This window comes from Caretta caretta, chromosome 7 (assembly GCF_965140235.1).
Source record: "Caretta caretta isolate rCarCar2 chromosome 7, rCarCar1.hap1, whole genome shotgun sequence".
Taxonomy (NCBI): Eukaryota; Metazoa; Chordata; order Testudines; family Cheloniidae; genus Caretta; species Caretta caretta.
In genome coordinates, this window is record NC_134212.1 from 67,406,311 (window position 1) to 67,421,159 (window position 14,849).

General features: G+C 41.2%; 1 protein-coding gene across 16 annotated transcripts in view; it reads left to right on the plus strand.

Moving 5' to 3' along the window:
- ZMIZ1 (zinc finger MIZ-type containing 1) overlaps window positions 1-14,849 on the plus strand; it is a 474,637-nt gene that overhangs the window by 430,554 nt on the left and 29,234 nt on the right. For 14 of the 16 annotated variants that reach the window (XM_048856930.2, XM_048856927.2, XM_048856919.2 and 11 more), the window contains 6 exons: window positions 3,081-3,195; window positions 4,915-5,132; window positions 6,887-7,085; window positions 8,120-8,410; window positions 12,486-12,668; window positions 14,290-14,464. In XM_048856930.2, coding sequence (XP_048712887.1) covers window positions 3,081-3,195; window positions 4,915-5,132; window positions 6,887-7,085; window positions 8,120-8,410; window positions 12,486-12,668; window positions 14,290-14,464 — 1,181 coding nt within the window. The remainder of the gene's footprint in view (window positions 1-3,080; window positions 3,196-4,914; window positions 5,133-6,886; window positions 7,086-8,119; window positions 8,411-12,485; window positions 12,669-14,289; window positions 14,465-14,849) is intronic. The other 2 variants (XM_048856926.2, XM_048856936.2) reach the window with 1 other exon arrangement.

Genomic DNA, 14,849 nt, shown 5'->3' on the forward strand with positions numbered 1-14,849 from the left:
AACTAATGCATGTTGACAATCTAACCCTTTTTGCGGACGGCAAAGAGGAATTGATAAATTGGTATCAAAGTGGGCATCTGTGTTTGAAGATCATACTCTGAAGGTAAACACAAAGAAAACTGAAGAAGTGGAAGAAGAGCTATTGATGGAAGTTTCAGGAGAGAAGCTGAATCATAAGAAAGAATTAGTGTACTTGGGAAGTACACTTCGTGCCATCAGAGGGAGATCTGGAGAACTGAAAATAAGCACCCAGTCTGCGTGGGAGGCAGTGAAAAAGGTGGTAGGAATACTGCAGGACTGGCAATTAAGTAACAAACTGAAAGAAAAGATATATCCTGCATGTGTTTGTCCCTGCCTGCTCTATGGTTTGGAAACAGTGGGCCTTATGGAGTTGGAAGAAAAGAAGATACAGGTAGTAGAAAATAATATACTGAGGAGAATGGCAGGCAAGTGGAGGGTAGAGCATGTGCCAGGGAGAAATTAGGGGATAGATGGACTTGGAACTCTACGCGATAGGCCAAGAGCGCACATCTGAGGTGGGCTGGGTGTGATAAGATTGGGAGAAGAATGACCAGCAAAGAAAACATAGGAGGAAGAGGGCTACAAGAAAGGACATGGAAGACCGAAGGTTCGATGGAAAGACTGTCGAGAGAAAAGGACTGGAACTCCAAGACCTATGAACCTGTGCCATGGACTGGAAAGCGTGGTGAAGAATCATGGGAACCTGCGACCCTGGGTCAACCGGGAAGAGGAGTCGAGAAGAGAAGTGAATCAGGGTCTGATAAGGAAATCTGAAACCAACTCATGGTGTTAGTTTGTCTGTTTGTTCTTTGAATCCAACTATTTTAAAAAAGTTATTTAGACCTAAAGCCTCACTTACCTCTTTGACATCAGCGTTGACTAATCATTGGCTTCAATATGCGTTAGCAGCTAGGAAATCTTTTTTTATATCTTTCTTCTTTGCACTGTGTTGAATGGTTGCAGCATCACTACATCATAGCCTGAGAAGTAATATCCCTCCTTCTCTTCTTTTTCATTTGATGGCTTCCTCTGCTGCTTGGTCCGCCTCAGTGCTGACCCCTAGCATGTGGTGGTTCATTAACATTGTTTTAAATTAGTCAGTACTCTTTTAGTGGACTCCAGCTGACTCACTGCCCTCCAGGGTGCAATGAAAAGACTTAATTACCCTTGTGCTGTTCAACAAGAACAATGTTGTGGGGAGGATTTCTCTTCAAATATTAGGATGACTACAGAAGGCCAGTGCAGACATCCACCAAAAGGAGTAAGGAAAGAAGTAAAAGTGGCAAATATCACATGGGTAGAGGGGAAAAAAGTGGAAGGCATTACGACAGAAGTCCAAATCAGCCCCTAATTCCAGACCCTGAAGATCTCCCATCCCTGGCCGTATATGCTTTTTGCAGTGTTGATAGAGGGATGTTGCTGCTGCATGTATTTGAAATATTGCATCATGCTGAAACATTGTGCAGTGAGGCAACATTGTGATGTACTGTATGAGACAGAAAATGTAGATTTGGTGGTGGACTTCCAGACTGGCCAGGAGAAAGTTTTTTAAAAACATTGGATAATCACAGTTTTAAAGATTTTTCCCCCTTTTTAAAATGTATGTTAATTACTTAATTTTAATTTATATTATTAATTTTATTGTTAATAGATTGTAGTCTCTTTGGGAGCAAGGAGCATGCATGGACACTACTTAACACAAGGGCATCCCAGACCCCAAGTTTTGAAAAGGAAAATATTTATATCTTTATCTTTATATTTATATGTATGTTAGCTCACTTTTACACTTGAGTAGTCCTGTGGCCCAGGGGAACGGAAAGATTGTCCAGTGGTTAGAGTGATAGCTGGATACCCGTGTTCAATTCCCTGTTCAGCACAGATGCCCCACATGACACTTCTGTGTCTCAGCTGGAAAATGATAAGAGTATTTCCCTGCCTTGCAGGATAAAGATTTTGAGGCACTCAGATTCTATGATAATGGGAGTTGTATGAGTTCCTTAGACAGCTAGATAAGCATTTGCAGGGTCAGATTTGTAATTTAGTTTAAAAATGAATTCATGGCCTAAACCGCTTGCCAGTATCTCTTTAAAATAAAAGGACTATATATGTGTTCCTTAAATAGTTTGTATATACCTGGAAAAAATCATAAACATAAAATCAACTTTAAAAAGTGATAAATAATAACACATGAACCAAATAATGTTAAATAAGATATGTGGGAAAAAAATACTGTATTTTTACCTCTGGTTATTTAACTGAGTTTGATGTATTCAGTAATTATATTGCATATATACATATACATATTCCTTCTCTGTATTGTATGCACCAAGACTTGTATGTGACAGGCTTCTATCTGTTTAGTTTATGGAAAAACCCAATGCTCTTCCCCACTTAGTTATCTGAAAGAATGCATTTTTAGTTTCAGCAGCTGATTTTCTAGAATACTGATTAGCTAATACTTTTTGGCATACAGCTCATCCATCGTGCGGTAGGACGCCATCTGGATTTTAATTCACTTTTTGAAAATTATTGTTGGGCTGCTATTCCTTTAAAGGCTCTTCTGGTCATGCTGGTTCCAACTGCAGACAATGGGGCTGCAGTCTAGTCTCAAAACCTAATTGAATTGGAATGAGACAGCTGAAGCAATGATTGTTGAAGAGCTTGAGATGGATGACTTTTGCAAAATGAATGCCTCCGAATATCCAGATAGCTTAATGTTCTTGTTGAAAGCTGTGGCCAAGAGTTTATTTTTACTTCTGCAGGTGGCAGAGTTTTAGGGGTGAACTCTTCATTTCATCCATTACCACATGGGTTTATGTGTCATGAATTAACTTAATTTCCCTTCTGCTTTGATGCTGTGGTGATTGCTCTGCTTGTAACCAAACAGAAACTGCCCACTTCTTAAACATACTAAGATACTTATAAAGCTGATGAGTTGGAGAAGAGTTAAGGTTACTCCATCTGCCTTTGTCAGTTAAGAGATCAATCCCCGCTTCCTCAACCATCATTCATTTAAACTGTTCCAAACCATGACTCTCTGGTGTGTTTGTATTTTACAGTGATGGGTCTTTCCCCTATGACTCTGTTCCTTGGCAGCAAAACACCAACCAACCACCAGGTTCTTTATCAGTGGTCACTACAGTATGGGGTGTGACTAATACCTCCCAAAGCCAGGTAAGCTTCATTTTATGCTCCCTACCCTGAGTTATGCATTTTGGTTAAATGTTTGTCAGTAAAATGAAAAAAAAAATAGAGAAAAGTAGGGAAAGGACTGTCATAAAACGGTATTTTTCCCTGCTTATTTTCTTCTTCTGGCAGCACAATGGCTACATATTAGGGTTTTACTTATTTTGAGTTGGTAACACACGGGTGGAAGTGTCAGATTATATTGGTGGCAGTTGCAAGCATCACTTGCTTTCTATACAGGAGAGGGGTGATTATCAGACCTAACATGTTTATCACAGCATTTTTCTTGAGTCCTTAATGGAAAACTTTTCTCATTTAGCCTGGTGCAATGTTCTGAAGCATTGGGACAGAGGTAAGAGCTAAGTGGTTAGTACCAGGGTATAACTGTCCAGAAAATGGGAATTTGTTCCCATGAAAAATTTTGTATTTTTGAACAAAATGTCATCTCATATTGTGATGAAAAGTCCAAAATGCAAAACTTTTTACAGGAAGGGACTTCCACAAAATTCTGTTTCAGGAGAACTGAAATGGAATTTTTTAGCTTGCAGGCAGCCAGCCTGGACAGTTCTTGTCAATTTCACTTTTTCCCTGCAGGCAGAAAGTGAAATTGACCAGAACCTTCCAAACAAAATGCCAGAGGCCAAGCACCTGGCTCTCCACCTCTCCCCCAGCCCAGCTACATTTGTCTGGCTGCCTGACTGCAATGTTCTTGTCCATTTTTCTTTCTCTTGAAGGCAAAATTGACATGAACTTTCCACGCAGATAGCTGGGGAGCTATCATTTCAATTTTTTTCAGTGGAAAATTGATATTTTTCAGAGAAATTGAAATTTTGCCACAGAAAATTTCAGTTTTGTGAAAACTCCATTTTCTGTTGGAAAATCATTCAGATGGCAAATTCCCAACCAGTTCTCTATGTGAAGGACTCAAGTCTCCATCCAACTGATGTTCAAGCCAGTGGAAAGACTTCCCTTTACTTGAAAAGGAGCTGGATCCAAGAACATTAGTCAAGTCACTGAACCGCTTTATGCCTTATGCTGTGTCTACCCTATGGGCTATGGGTGTGATTCCCCATCTCGTGTGAGCATATTTGTGTTAGTCTCATCGACCTAGCACGAGTGTTAATAGTACTGTAGCCACAGCAGCACTCATGATAGCTCAAAGAGACTTAACACAAGTACACATTACATGGGCAAGAGAATCACACCACAACTCATAGTGCAGACAGCTTTGGTTTGGTCATCGGTAAAATGGAGATACGTCTTTATAGTAATGTTGTGAGGCTTAATGAGTATTTGTACATCATTTTGAGGTCCTACATCAAAGACATTATGTTGGGGGCGGGGGTTAAATCAAATTGTCATCTTGCAGACCAACAAATTGTCAAATAACACAGTTGTTTCTTGCTTCTTCACTTAATCAGATGGATTCGCCACATAATAAAAAAAAATGTGATGTCTGCTGTTCCTTATTATAACTTTTCAGAAGCTTCAGTGAGAGACTAATCTTATGGTAGGGATCAGAAAATGGCAAGGGAGAGCTCATAAGAAATTAACATACCTAGGTGCATACAGCATAATGAACCCAGGACTCATTTGAGTGCAAGTATATAAGTTAGTTGATTGTACTTTAATGTCTGTAGCAAACTAACATTGTTTACAGCCATGCTTTAAGGGCTTTTTCCTTATTTTGAGTATTTCTCCTCACAGGTGCTGGGAAACCCAATGGCAAATGCCAATAACCCTATGAACCCAGCAGGAAACCCCATGGCTTCTGGGATGACTACAAGCAACCCTGGCATTAATTCCCCTCAGTTTGCTGGGCAGCAGCAGCAGTTTTCAGCCAAGGCAGGCTCTGCTCAACCCTATATGCAGCAGGGCATGTACGGGAGACCCAACTATCCCGGAAGTGGAGGCTTTGGCGGGAGGTAAGACAAGTCTGTATGGGATGGCAATTGGATGTGAATAGTTCAAGGTGTTCTAGCTTTGCATAGCAATCTACTGTATGTGTCATAGGTTCCCTTTGGTTATTTAAAGGGTAAGTCTACACACCAGCCGGATGGTGTGATTCCCAGCTTGGGTAGACATACATGGGCTAGTTCTGCTGAAGCTAGTGTACTAAAAATAGCAGCATGGCTGCAGCTGCTCTGGCAAGCCACCCAACTTCCTGGATACATACTCAGGCCACTGCAGCCACGCTGCTATTAGCTTGAGCAGGGCTAGCACATGTGAGTTTACTTGCTCTGGTAATCACATCTCCCAACGGCTGCTTAGAAATACCCAAAGTCTTGGTGGTTATTTCATCAGGCCTACCTAAATAGCATACTGGGTCCGTTGCTCGAAAAATTGGCTACTCAAAGAGCAGGACATTCATCACTGTATCTGGAAATTAGGTCAATCAATTACCCCTGACAAACACCAGAAATAAAGTTTTAATTACCACACATATAAGACACAAACCAAGGTCCTAGGAATGATTAACATTCAGTAGGGCTAGTATGTGAGAAGTATCGGTGGTACAACTTCCATCAGTCTATATGAGGAAATTAGCTCAAGTATTAGTAAGGGTACAGCACTACAAAGCTAATAGGCAGACCCCTTACTGCAGGAATTTATAAAGCACTTTGTATGAATGAGGGACAGGGCTTTGGTCTTAAATTTTAAGTTATGTGTTTATTTTTGTGGGGTAAGTGCAGTTCTTGTGAAATGTGCCAAATTAATAGCCCAGGTTATCTACAAAACACAGGCGTGGGCCGTTAAAAGGTAAACACAGGCAGTAAGCATGCAAGCTTCCCACGCTCCTAATGCTTTTCCTGAATGCACTTCTGTGGTGATAGTGTAGCTCTGTCTCCGGGCCTAGTCAATCTCTGGGTTCCTTTGTTGTTACTGCCGAAAAGGGTACCAACATGGTAGACTGGAACATGGGAGAGCTAGCCTCTGTTTTCATCTCTACCACTGTCTTGCTACATGAATTTGTACCACTCACTTAAACTTTCTGTACTTCAGTACAGTTCATCTGTAAAATGGGCATAATGTTGACCCACCTTTTTAAAGACCTTTGAGATCTACAGGTGTGAAGTACTCTAGATTATTTATTTGTTTACTTAGTGGTACTTTTGTGATTAGTACCTGAAGTATGCAGGCACAGCCAACTTGCTTCATGCAGAACTCTGAAGAGGCACCAAATGACAGCTGTCAGTCACTGTCGATAACAAATAGCCCCTGTCGGCCTCTTTCCTGAGATCTCAGTGGGACAGATTTCCTTTTCTACTCCTGGGAAAGCTGATGCATTCCACTGCTGAGGCACATAGATGGCTCATTGTGGAGGAAGCTCACAATGGATCCTACTGTCCATGCTGCCCCTAAATTGTGCACACATTCGTTTACAGCCTCTGAGTCCAGCCGCGTGGTAGAACAGAGTAATAAAAATGAGTTAGAAACTCCTGAAAACTGTAGTTTCTAACTCCATTCAAAAGTGCTGACGTTATCTTCCCTCTGTGCCAGAGCAGCTCTTGCATCCTCATTGGCATGCCTGCTTCTCGCTTTCTGTCAGAGTGCTTGTTTTCAAGAGAAACTTATACATGGTTTTGGAACTGTTCCAAACGACATCAGAGTGAGGCCCCAAATCTAAGCTCAAAACACTCGGCCCATTTTAATATTCCTTTCTTTCTTCACCTGATAGTTACCCTGGCGGCCCAAATACTCCTGCGGGAATGGGGATCCCTCCACACACGAGGCCGCCTGCAGATTTCACTCAGCCGGCTGCAGCTGCCGCCGCAGCTGCAGTCGCAGCTGCCGCCGCCACAGCAACAGCGACAGCTACAGCCACTGTAGCAGCCCTTCAGGAAACCCAGAACAAGGACATGAACCAGTACGGACCGGTAAGAAAGTAGATCTTGCAAACTTGTATCCTTCTGACTTCTGCCTTTAGCGAGAAGTGAGTGCCCCTGTTTAGCATGTAAGATATTCGGGTATCAGCTGTATTGTGTGTCTGTTTGCACAAGAGACGGAGACCAAGCGATCTCTTGTAGCAGGGATAAGGATGTATATGATAATGACGTAGAGTGGCCAATACGTTATCTTTATGAATCCCTGTTACCTGCACTAGTCGTGCATTTGTATTGCAAAGAGGTCATCCCTTAGTTAAAAAAAAAATGGTATGCAAAGTTTTATACCCACTTCTAATGGGATGCATTAGGACTTCACCTCCCCCAAACTTTAGCACGCAGGTAAGTGTTCTAAAGCTTTCTTTTAGGGCCTATGCTGTTTCTCTAATTAATTATGTTGATCAACTCAGTTTAGTTTTTCTAAATACAGTAAAAAAAACCCCACCTTTTAAGGTATTATCTGTGAGAATAGCAATTTGAACCATCCATTTTTGGTGACCCTAAGCTCAACACACAATTATTTCCTGTACTAACTATTAATGAAAAAGGAATGAGTGTTTGATCTGTGGCAGCTGCTTTTCTCACCGCTTCCATTCCGTGTAGTATTTCTAAGCATCGGGGTTAAGGGTGGGGCACATGCAGAACCTCAGCTGGCGTAAATAAGCAAAGCTTCTTTGAAGTCAATAAAGGGGTGCTGAATTACACCAGCTGAGGATCCTGGCCTATTACCTTGGGGAAGATGACTGGTCACGTCAGTGGATTTTTATTTGCTCACATTAAAGCCGTTTTTCTCTTACTAAACTATTATTTTTCTCTCCTGTTGCTTTTAGAATTGCAGTTGAATTATTATTATGCCAAAAAAACCCAAAACCCCTCACAGAAGGTTACAGAACATAAAAAGAAAATGCGACATAATCCCACCCCCAACCCCTGCTAACAAACATGTTAAGCTCCCCACTCCCATTTTAAATGCATGTCGCATTTTATTCTTTTTTTTTCTTTTCTTTTCTTTTTTTCTTCCGTTGAAGGTTTGTTCCTCTTTCCAGATGGGTCCAACTCAGGCTTACAACAGCCAGTTCATGAATCAACCTGGCCCTCGCGGCCCTGCTTCTATGCCAGGCAGCATGAACCCAGCGAGCATGGGAGCCGGAATGACGCCTTCCAGCATGAGCGGGCCACCTATGGGTATGAGCCAGCCGAGGCCCCCTGGGATAAGCCCCTTCAGCAGCCATGGGCAGAGGATGCCGCAGCAAGCTTACCCAGGTCCACGCCCCCAGTCTTTGCCTATACAGGGCATGAAGAGACCGTACCCAGGAGAGGTGAGTATTCTCGCTTCTTTATTCCTTTTGTCTTACAAACGATACCAATTATGCTACAGATGAAATCCACCCTGTGCAGAAAACCTGTATAATACCCTGGTGAGTGTGTGTAGCAAGTCACCTCTGTGCTTAGCCCACAAATAGTAGCCCTGCCTAGGGAACTTTAGCTCAAGCTGTAGCTGCTTGTGCTTTTTAGCTCTGGAGGTCCCCAGAGTTCAGTCCCTGGTGCGTCAGCCAAGGTGGCCGCCACCAAGCCCAAACTGCCCTGTGAAGTTCTTGAGCCCTCAAAATATCACTTTGAAGCCCTCATAATAGAACGTAAGTTCATAGGTCTTATAGAGACTCTGCGCAGAGATGAATTTCAATCTGAATGCTTAAAATAAATTTGTCAGGGCAGACCATACGCTTTATTTACTCTGGGTTTTTTATTGTTTTAAAGAAATATGGGTCAGCACCTTGCATAAACACAAAAAGCATGTGAAACTTTTAAAAATCCCATTGCTTTCCAAACCTCCTGTGGCTTGATTTTCATAGGTGCTAATACTCAAAACTCCTGTTGAGCTCAGCATCTCTGAAAATTCCCACGTTGTCATTTAGGTAATTTTCTTTTGGTCTGGGGTGAAGATTATCTGAGTTCTTTTCCTGTTTGTCTGTCTATGTCTATTTGTCTCTCCAGGTTTTTATAAGATTAGCATAGGATGAGAACATTTCCCAAGACGTAGTAATCAAAATCACACAGCCATTGGCTTGCTGTATGACTTCAGGCAAGTTCTATTGAAATCAATGGGAGTTAGGCACTGAGATGCTTTTGAAAATCCCACTAGTCACCCATCTTCATCTTTAGGGGCCTATATACCTTTATAAATCTAGCCCTTAGTGTGTAACTTTAGATAGAATCACAACATATACTAAACTGATGCTATGCTATTAGTCAGTAGAGTTTACACTAGCATTTTATTGGCCAAAACATAATAGTGGCAATGTAAGTTTACAGAAAATATACACTGATATCCAACATTTAACAAATATTTATTGAGTTTCTTGCAGTTTTTCTAAATGCAACATTTCCTGGTCTGTAAATGAATTCTGTTGTTGTTGTTACCTTATGCATCAAAAATGACTTATCTGCTGCAGGAGTTGCTTATCTAACAAGGCTTTTCTACTATGTAAATGCTATCACTCCTTTCCAATTGAGCTAAAAATGCATAGTTCAGATGATTATTTGTACCATTATATTTCATATTTCACACCTTTGTGGAAGATTGGGAATCCCTCCTCGCTGTTTCAATAGCATGTTTTTCATCACAAGTGAATACGAGAATGTTCTCAAGTAACATGCATTTTACAGTGCTATAAAATCATATGCTTGTTGTAAGGGTACTGTGTAAGTTTAGTAGATGCTATTTATTTATTGATTTATGAAAATTTCATAAAGGGGATATTTGTTATAAATTAGCTTGCTCCAGAATTATTTTGTTTTTGTTGTAAGTAATCAATATTCATAAATAGATTTGCCATCAGAACAGTAATATTCTTGACCTCGCCCTAAAGGTGCTGAGCAATAACCATGCCCATTGACTTCCTGTTGGACCACTTCAGGGAAAATGGGGAGGAACTTAGGTCGAGGAGTTAGGGCACTAGCCTAGGATTTAAGAGGCCTGGGTTCAGTCATCTACTCTCCACAGACTTCTTTTGTGACTTGGGCAAGTCACTTCCTTCAGCGTTTCAGCCAGCCACCTATAAGGATTTTTCCGCCACAATGTATTCTAGTTTTGGGGAAGGTTATTTCATCCAGGATAGCCACAGCTGGGGATGGAACATTGGCCAGAAAGGGCCAAGGTTCTGACGTGGTATGAAGCATTCTCTCTCTCGGGTGCTTGGCTGGCTGACTTTTAATCACGTGCTCAGGGTCTAACTGATCCATGGGGTCAGGAAGGAATTTTTCCCTAGGTCATATTGTCAGTGATCTTGGGGGGCTTTAGCCTTTCTTTCCAGCAAAAGAACATAAGTCTGGCCATACTGGGCCAGACCAATAGTCCATCTAGCTTTATATCCTGTCTTCTGAGAGTGGTCAATGCCAGATGCTTCAGAGGGAATGAACAGAACAGAGCAATTATCAAGTGGTCCATCCCCTGTCATCTAGTCCCAGCACTTGGCAGTCAGAGGTTTAGGGACACCCAGAGCATGGGGTTGCATCCCTGACCATCTTGGCTAATAGCCATTGATGGACCTATTCTCCATGAACTTATCTAGTTCTTTTTTGAATCCAGTTATAGCTTTGACCTTCACAACATCCCCTAGTAACGAGTTCCACAGGTTGACTGTGTGTTGTGTGAAGAAGTACTTCCTTTTGTTTATTTTAAACCTGCTACCTATTAATTTCATTGGGTGACACACACACCCTGCTTGTTTATGTGCTATGTGAAGGGGTAAATAACATTTCCTCTTTTTTTTGGTCCATCCCATTCATCATTTTTTATTTCCTCCTTAGTCATCTCTTTTCCAAGTTGACCAGCCCTATTCTTTTTAATCTCTCCTCATATGGAAGCTGTTCCATACCCTTAATTGTTTTTCTTTGCCCTTCTCTATACCTTTTCCATTTCTAATGCATCTTTTTTGAGGTGGGTTTCCAGAACTGCATGCAGTATTCAAGTTGTGAACCTACTCTGGATGTATATAGTGGCATTATGATATTTTCTCTCTTATCATCTATGATAATGGTTTCTAACATTCTGTTCGCTTTTATGACTGTTGCTGCACAGTGAGCAGATGTTTTCAGGGAACTATCCACAGTGACTCCAAGATCTTTTTCTTGAGTAGTAATGGCTAATTTAGATACCATCATTTTGTATATATAGTTGGGATTATGTTTTCCGATATGCATTACTTTGCATTAATCAGCATTGAATTTCATCAGCCATTTTGTTGCCCAGTCACTCTTTGTAATTCTTCACAGTCTGCTTTGAACTTAACTATCCTGAGTACTTTTGTATGGTCTGCAAACTTTGCCATCTCACCATTTACCCCTTTTTCCAGATCATTTATGAATATGTTGAACAGCAATGGTCCCAGTACAGATCCCTGGGGGATCCCATTATTTACCTCTCTCCATTCTGAAGATTGATCATTTATTCCTACCCTTTGTTTCCTGTCTTTTAACCAGTTACTGATCCATGAGAAGACCACCCCTCTTATCCCATGTCTGCAGAGTTTGCTTAAGAGCCTTTGGTGAAGAACCTTGTCATAAACTCTCTGAAAGTCCAAGTACACTATATCCACTGAATCACCCTTGTCCATGTGTTTGTTGACCCCCCACTCAAAGAATTCTAATAGCATGTGGGTGTGGGTCCTTGCAAGGATTATCTGGGTATATCTCACTTAATCCTTTCCCTGCCATTGAAGTGGCCTCACGCACTGGTGCTCCTCAGTTCCTCCTGTTTTTTGCCTGTGGGACTATTATGTTATCTCCTGGGGGGGTGTAATAATTTTGGTCTCATTTTGGTTCTTTCGTTTAGTGTGTATGTTGGATGGTGGTTTGTGGTACACAGGAGATCAGACTAGATGATTTGGTCGTCCCTTCTGGCCTTAAACTCTATGGCTCTGTGACTTAATATCCCTGTGCCTCAGTTCCCCACCTGTAAAACATGTAGTTAATAGCCCTTCCCTGTCTCCCAGGGGTGTTGTGAACATTACACACATGAGATGGTAAGGCCCTCAGATACTGTGGTTATGGGACCATAAAAGTACTTTAGATGGATGGATGCAGGTGCTCAACTCCTCCAAAAATATGGCTACTTATTTAAGGGCCTAAAGTTAGGCATCCTGGAGTGGAGATTTTCAAAGGCACAAATGGTTGAGTGCCCCAGACTGAACATTAATAAGATTTGAGCACCTTTGTATGTCCGCAATCCCCGGTCCCTCAGAGGCCCAACTCCAGGCACCCAGGTTTGAAAATGCTGGACAAAGCGTTCATGAGACAGGGACATCAGCCTGATTTTATTTTCATTTTAATTCTATATTTCAAAGTTCAGTTTAAAATTATTTCTTGTTTTGTTTCATCTCTGTTGTAAAATAGCCAAATTACGGAAACCAGCAATATGGACCAAATAGCCAGTTTCCTACCCAGCCTGGTCAGTATCCAACTCCCAACCCTCCAAGACCTCTTACGTCTCCTAATTATCCTGGACAGAGGATGCCTACCCAGCAAAATACAGGGCAGTACCCACCTCCAACAGTCAACATGGGACAGTATTACAAGGTGAGACTTTGGGTTCATTAGCTATCTCATCTGGTGCTGGTGAAAGTTCTTTCTTCTGTGTTAGTGGATAAAATGAAACTCCGGCAATACCATAGGATCCCTAGATAGGGCCTGATAATACACCATTAAAGGCAATGGAAGTTATTCCATTGCCTTTGATGAGTCAGAATCAAGCCCATAGTACAGTAAGCTATGTCACATCATAATTTGGGGGCACTTTAGCTAAATGTGGGCCAGAAGTAAAAGTGAATGCCAAACTGAGCCCGCCTTAGTTGTGGCAAAGCAAAATGAGGGCACACACTGCACGGTTCTTGGATTAATTGAGAAAATTTCAGTAAAGCTGGTAGATCAGATCTGCTTTAAGATTAGAATAGTCAAGTCATTTCTGGTGTTGGATTCTGAGCCAGAAGAATCTTAGGGCCAATGGGGTTATTTTGTCATTATTTGCATGGAAGGTGGGTACTGTTTGAGATGACAGCACTATTGGAAAAGAATAAGGAATCATTTCCCACAGAACATCTGTATACAGTCAGGTCACTTATTGCCTGATGTGAGATGTCTAGAAACATTGCTTTTTCTAAAGCAATTTTTATTATACTGTGGCAGCTTCTGTTCCACATTGTCAAGATGAATGCATCAAGGGGCTAGATGCTCAGCTGGTGTAAATCAGTGTAGCTCCATTGCAGTGACTGAAGCTACAACGATTTATGCCAGCTGAAGATCGGTCACGAGTGTTTTAAAGGTGAAGGATTTTATATATATTTTTATCCTGTTTATTTTTGTTGGGGTTTTTAAAATTTTGTTTTGTTTTATAGCCAAAGCAGTTTAAGGAACAAAATAGCCTTTCCTGGGAGTGATCCAGGGCTATGTACAAGGGAATCTTAGTTTGGTTTGAGAAGAAAATAATAACAAAATTTGAAAGGGGAACCAACCCTTGGTCTATCGAACTGTGTTGCATGTTTTTCATGGAAATGTAGATTGATGTGGTGACAGGGTGAATAGACAAGATGAGCTCATGGACAAAGGCAGTTCTCCCAGCTAAGGGGCAAGGCTCTGAGTTGTAATATAGATGACCTGGTCTTTGGAGTTTGAAGACTGTGGAGACTAGAGACTTGATGAATTGAGAACTGTGAGGAACTTTGGTCTCAGCGGAGACAGGAATGGGTATAGTCGGTAGTGCCTTTCAACCTGTGATTGCTCAGTGACCAAAGATAAAATGTTCTCAGCCAAAGATGAGGTGCTATATTATTTACTGCTACATCAAGAGGAGAGGAGAAGAGTAAGAAAATTAGGGCAAAAGTAGGAGAGATCAAAGGTGGAAAACCGGATAAAGAGGCAGGAAAGAATGAAAAAGTGTAGCATCTGCAGTTTCTGAGGTTTGCACTCCTTGCCTCAAATCTAAACTACTGTATGTTTTAAAAATGAGAAGTAAATGCAAAGAAAAAAATAATTAAGGTTTTCAGTTTTAGCTCTCCTACTCATTTCGTTTTAAATAGCGCCAGGCCCAAGCCACAGTACCGATATATAGATTCAGTGTTTAATAGCAATACATATGATTAGGGCTTCTTTTTTTTTTTTTTTTTCAAAATTCAATAACAGCTTGGTATTATTTATTTTCTAGCCATCAAGGCCTGTACCTGTGGCAAATTACCCTCACTCACCGGTTCCAGGAAACCCCACACCACCCATGACTCCAGGGAGCAGTATTCCACCATACCTGTCACCTAACCAGGATGTCAAACCACCATTCCCACCTGACATTAAGCCAAATATCAATGCTTTACCGCCACCGCCAAGTGAGTAGCAAATGGAGCGGTCCCTCAGCCTTTTACTGTCTCTCCTTCCTTTGCCATGCATATCACGCAACCCAGAGTGATGCTTTAAAAATAGCATCTTGATGGCTATTTTTTGACATGGAGAGAAATTTTGATAGCCAGTTGATATATGGCGTCGACCAACCACATTATGTAAGCTACTCAGAGAGGAAGGAAACAGGAAAGAAGAATATTTGTTTCCAAACAAAATATTGGAAAATTGCAATGGAAAACTCTCTCCAAAGTTAAACTTTTAAGGATTTTGCCCCTTAAATATTCCTGTAGTTGATTTCTCAGAATGAAACTCTTAATTTTCAACTGTTTCATGTTGTTGGGTTTGTTTATTGCATAGAAACTCCATCAATAG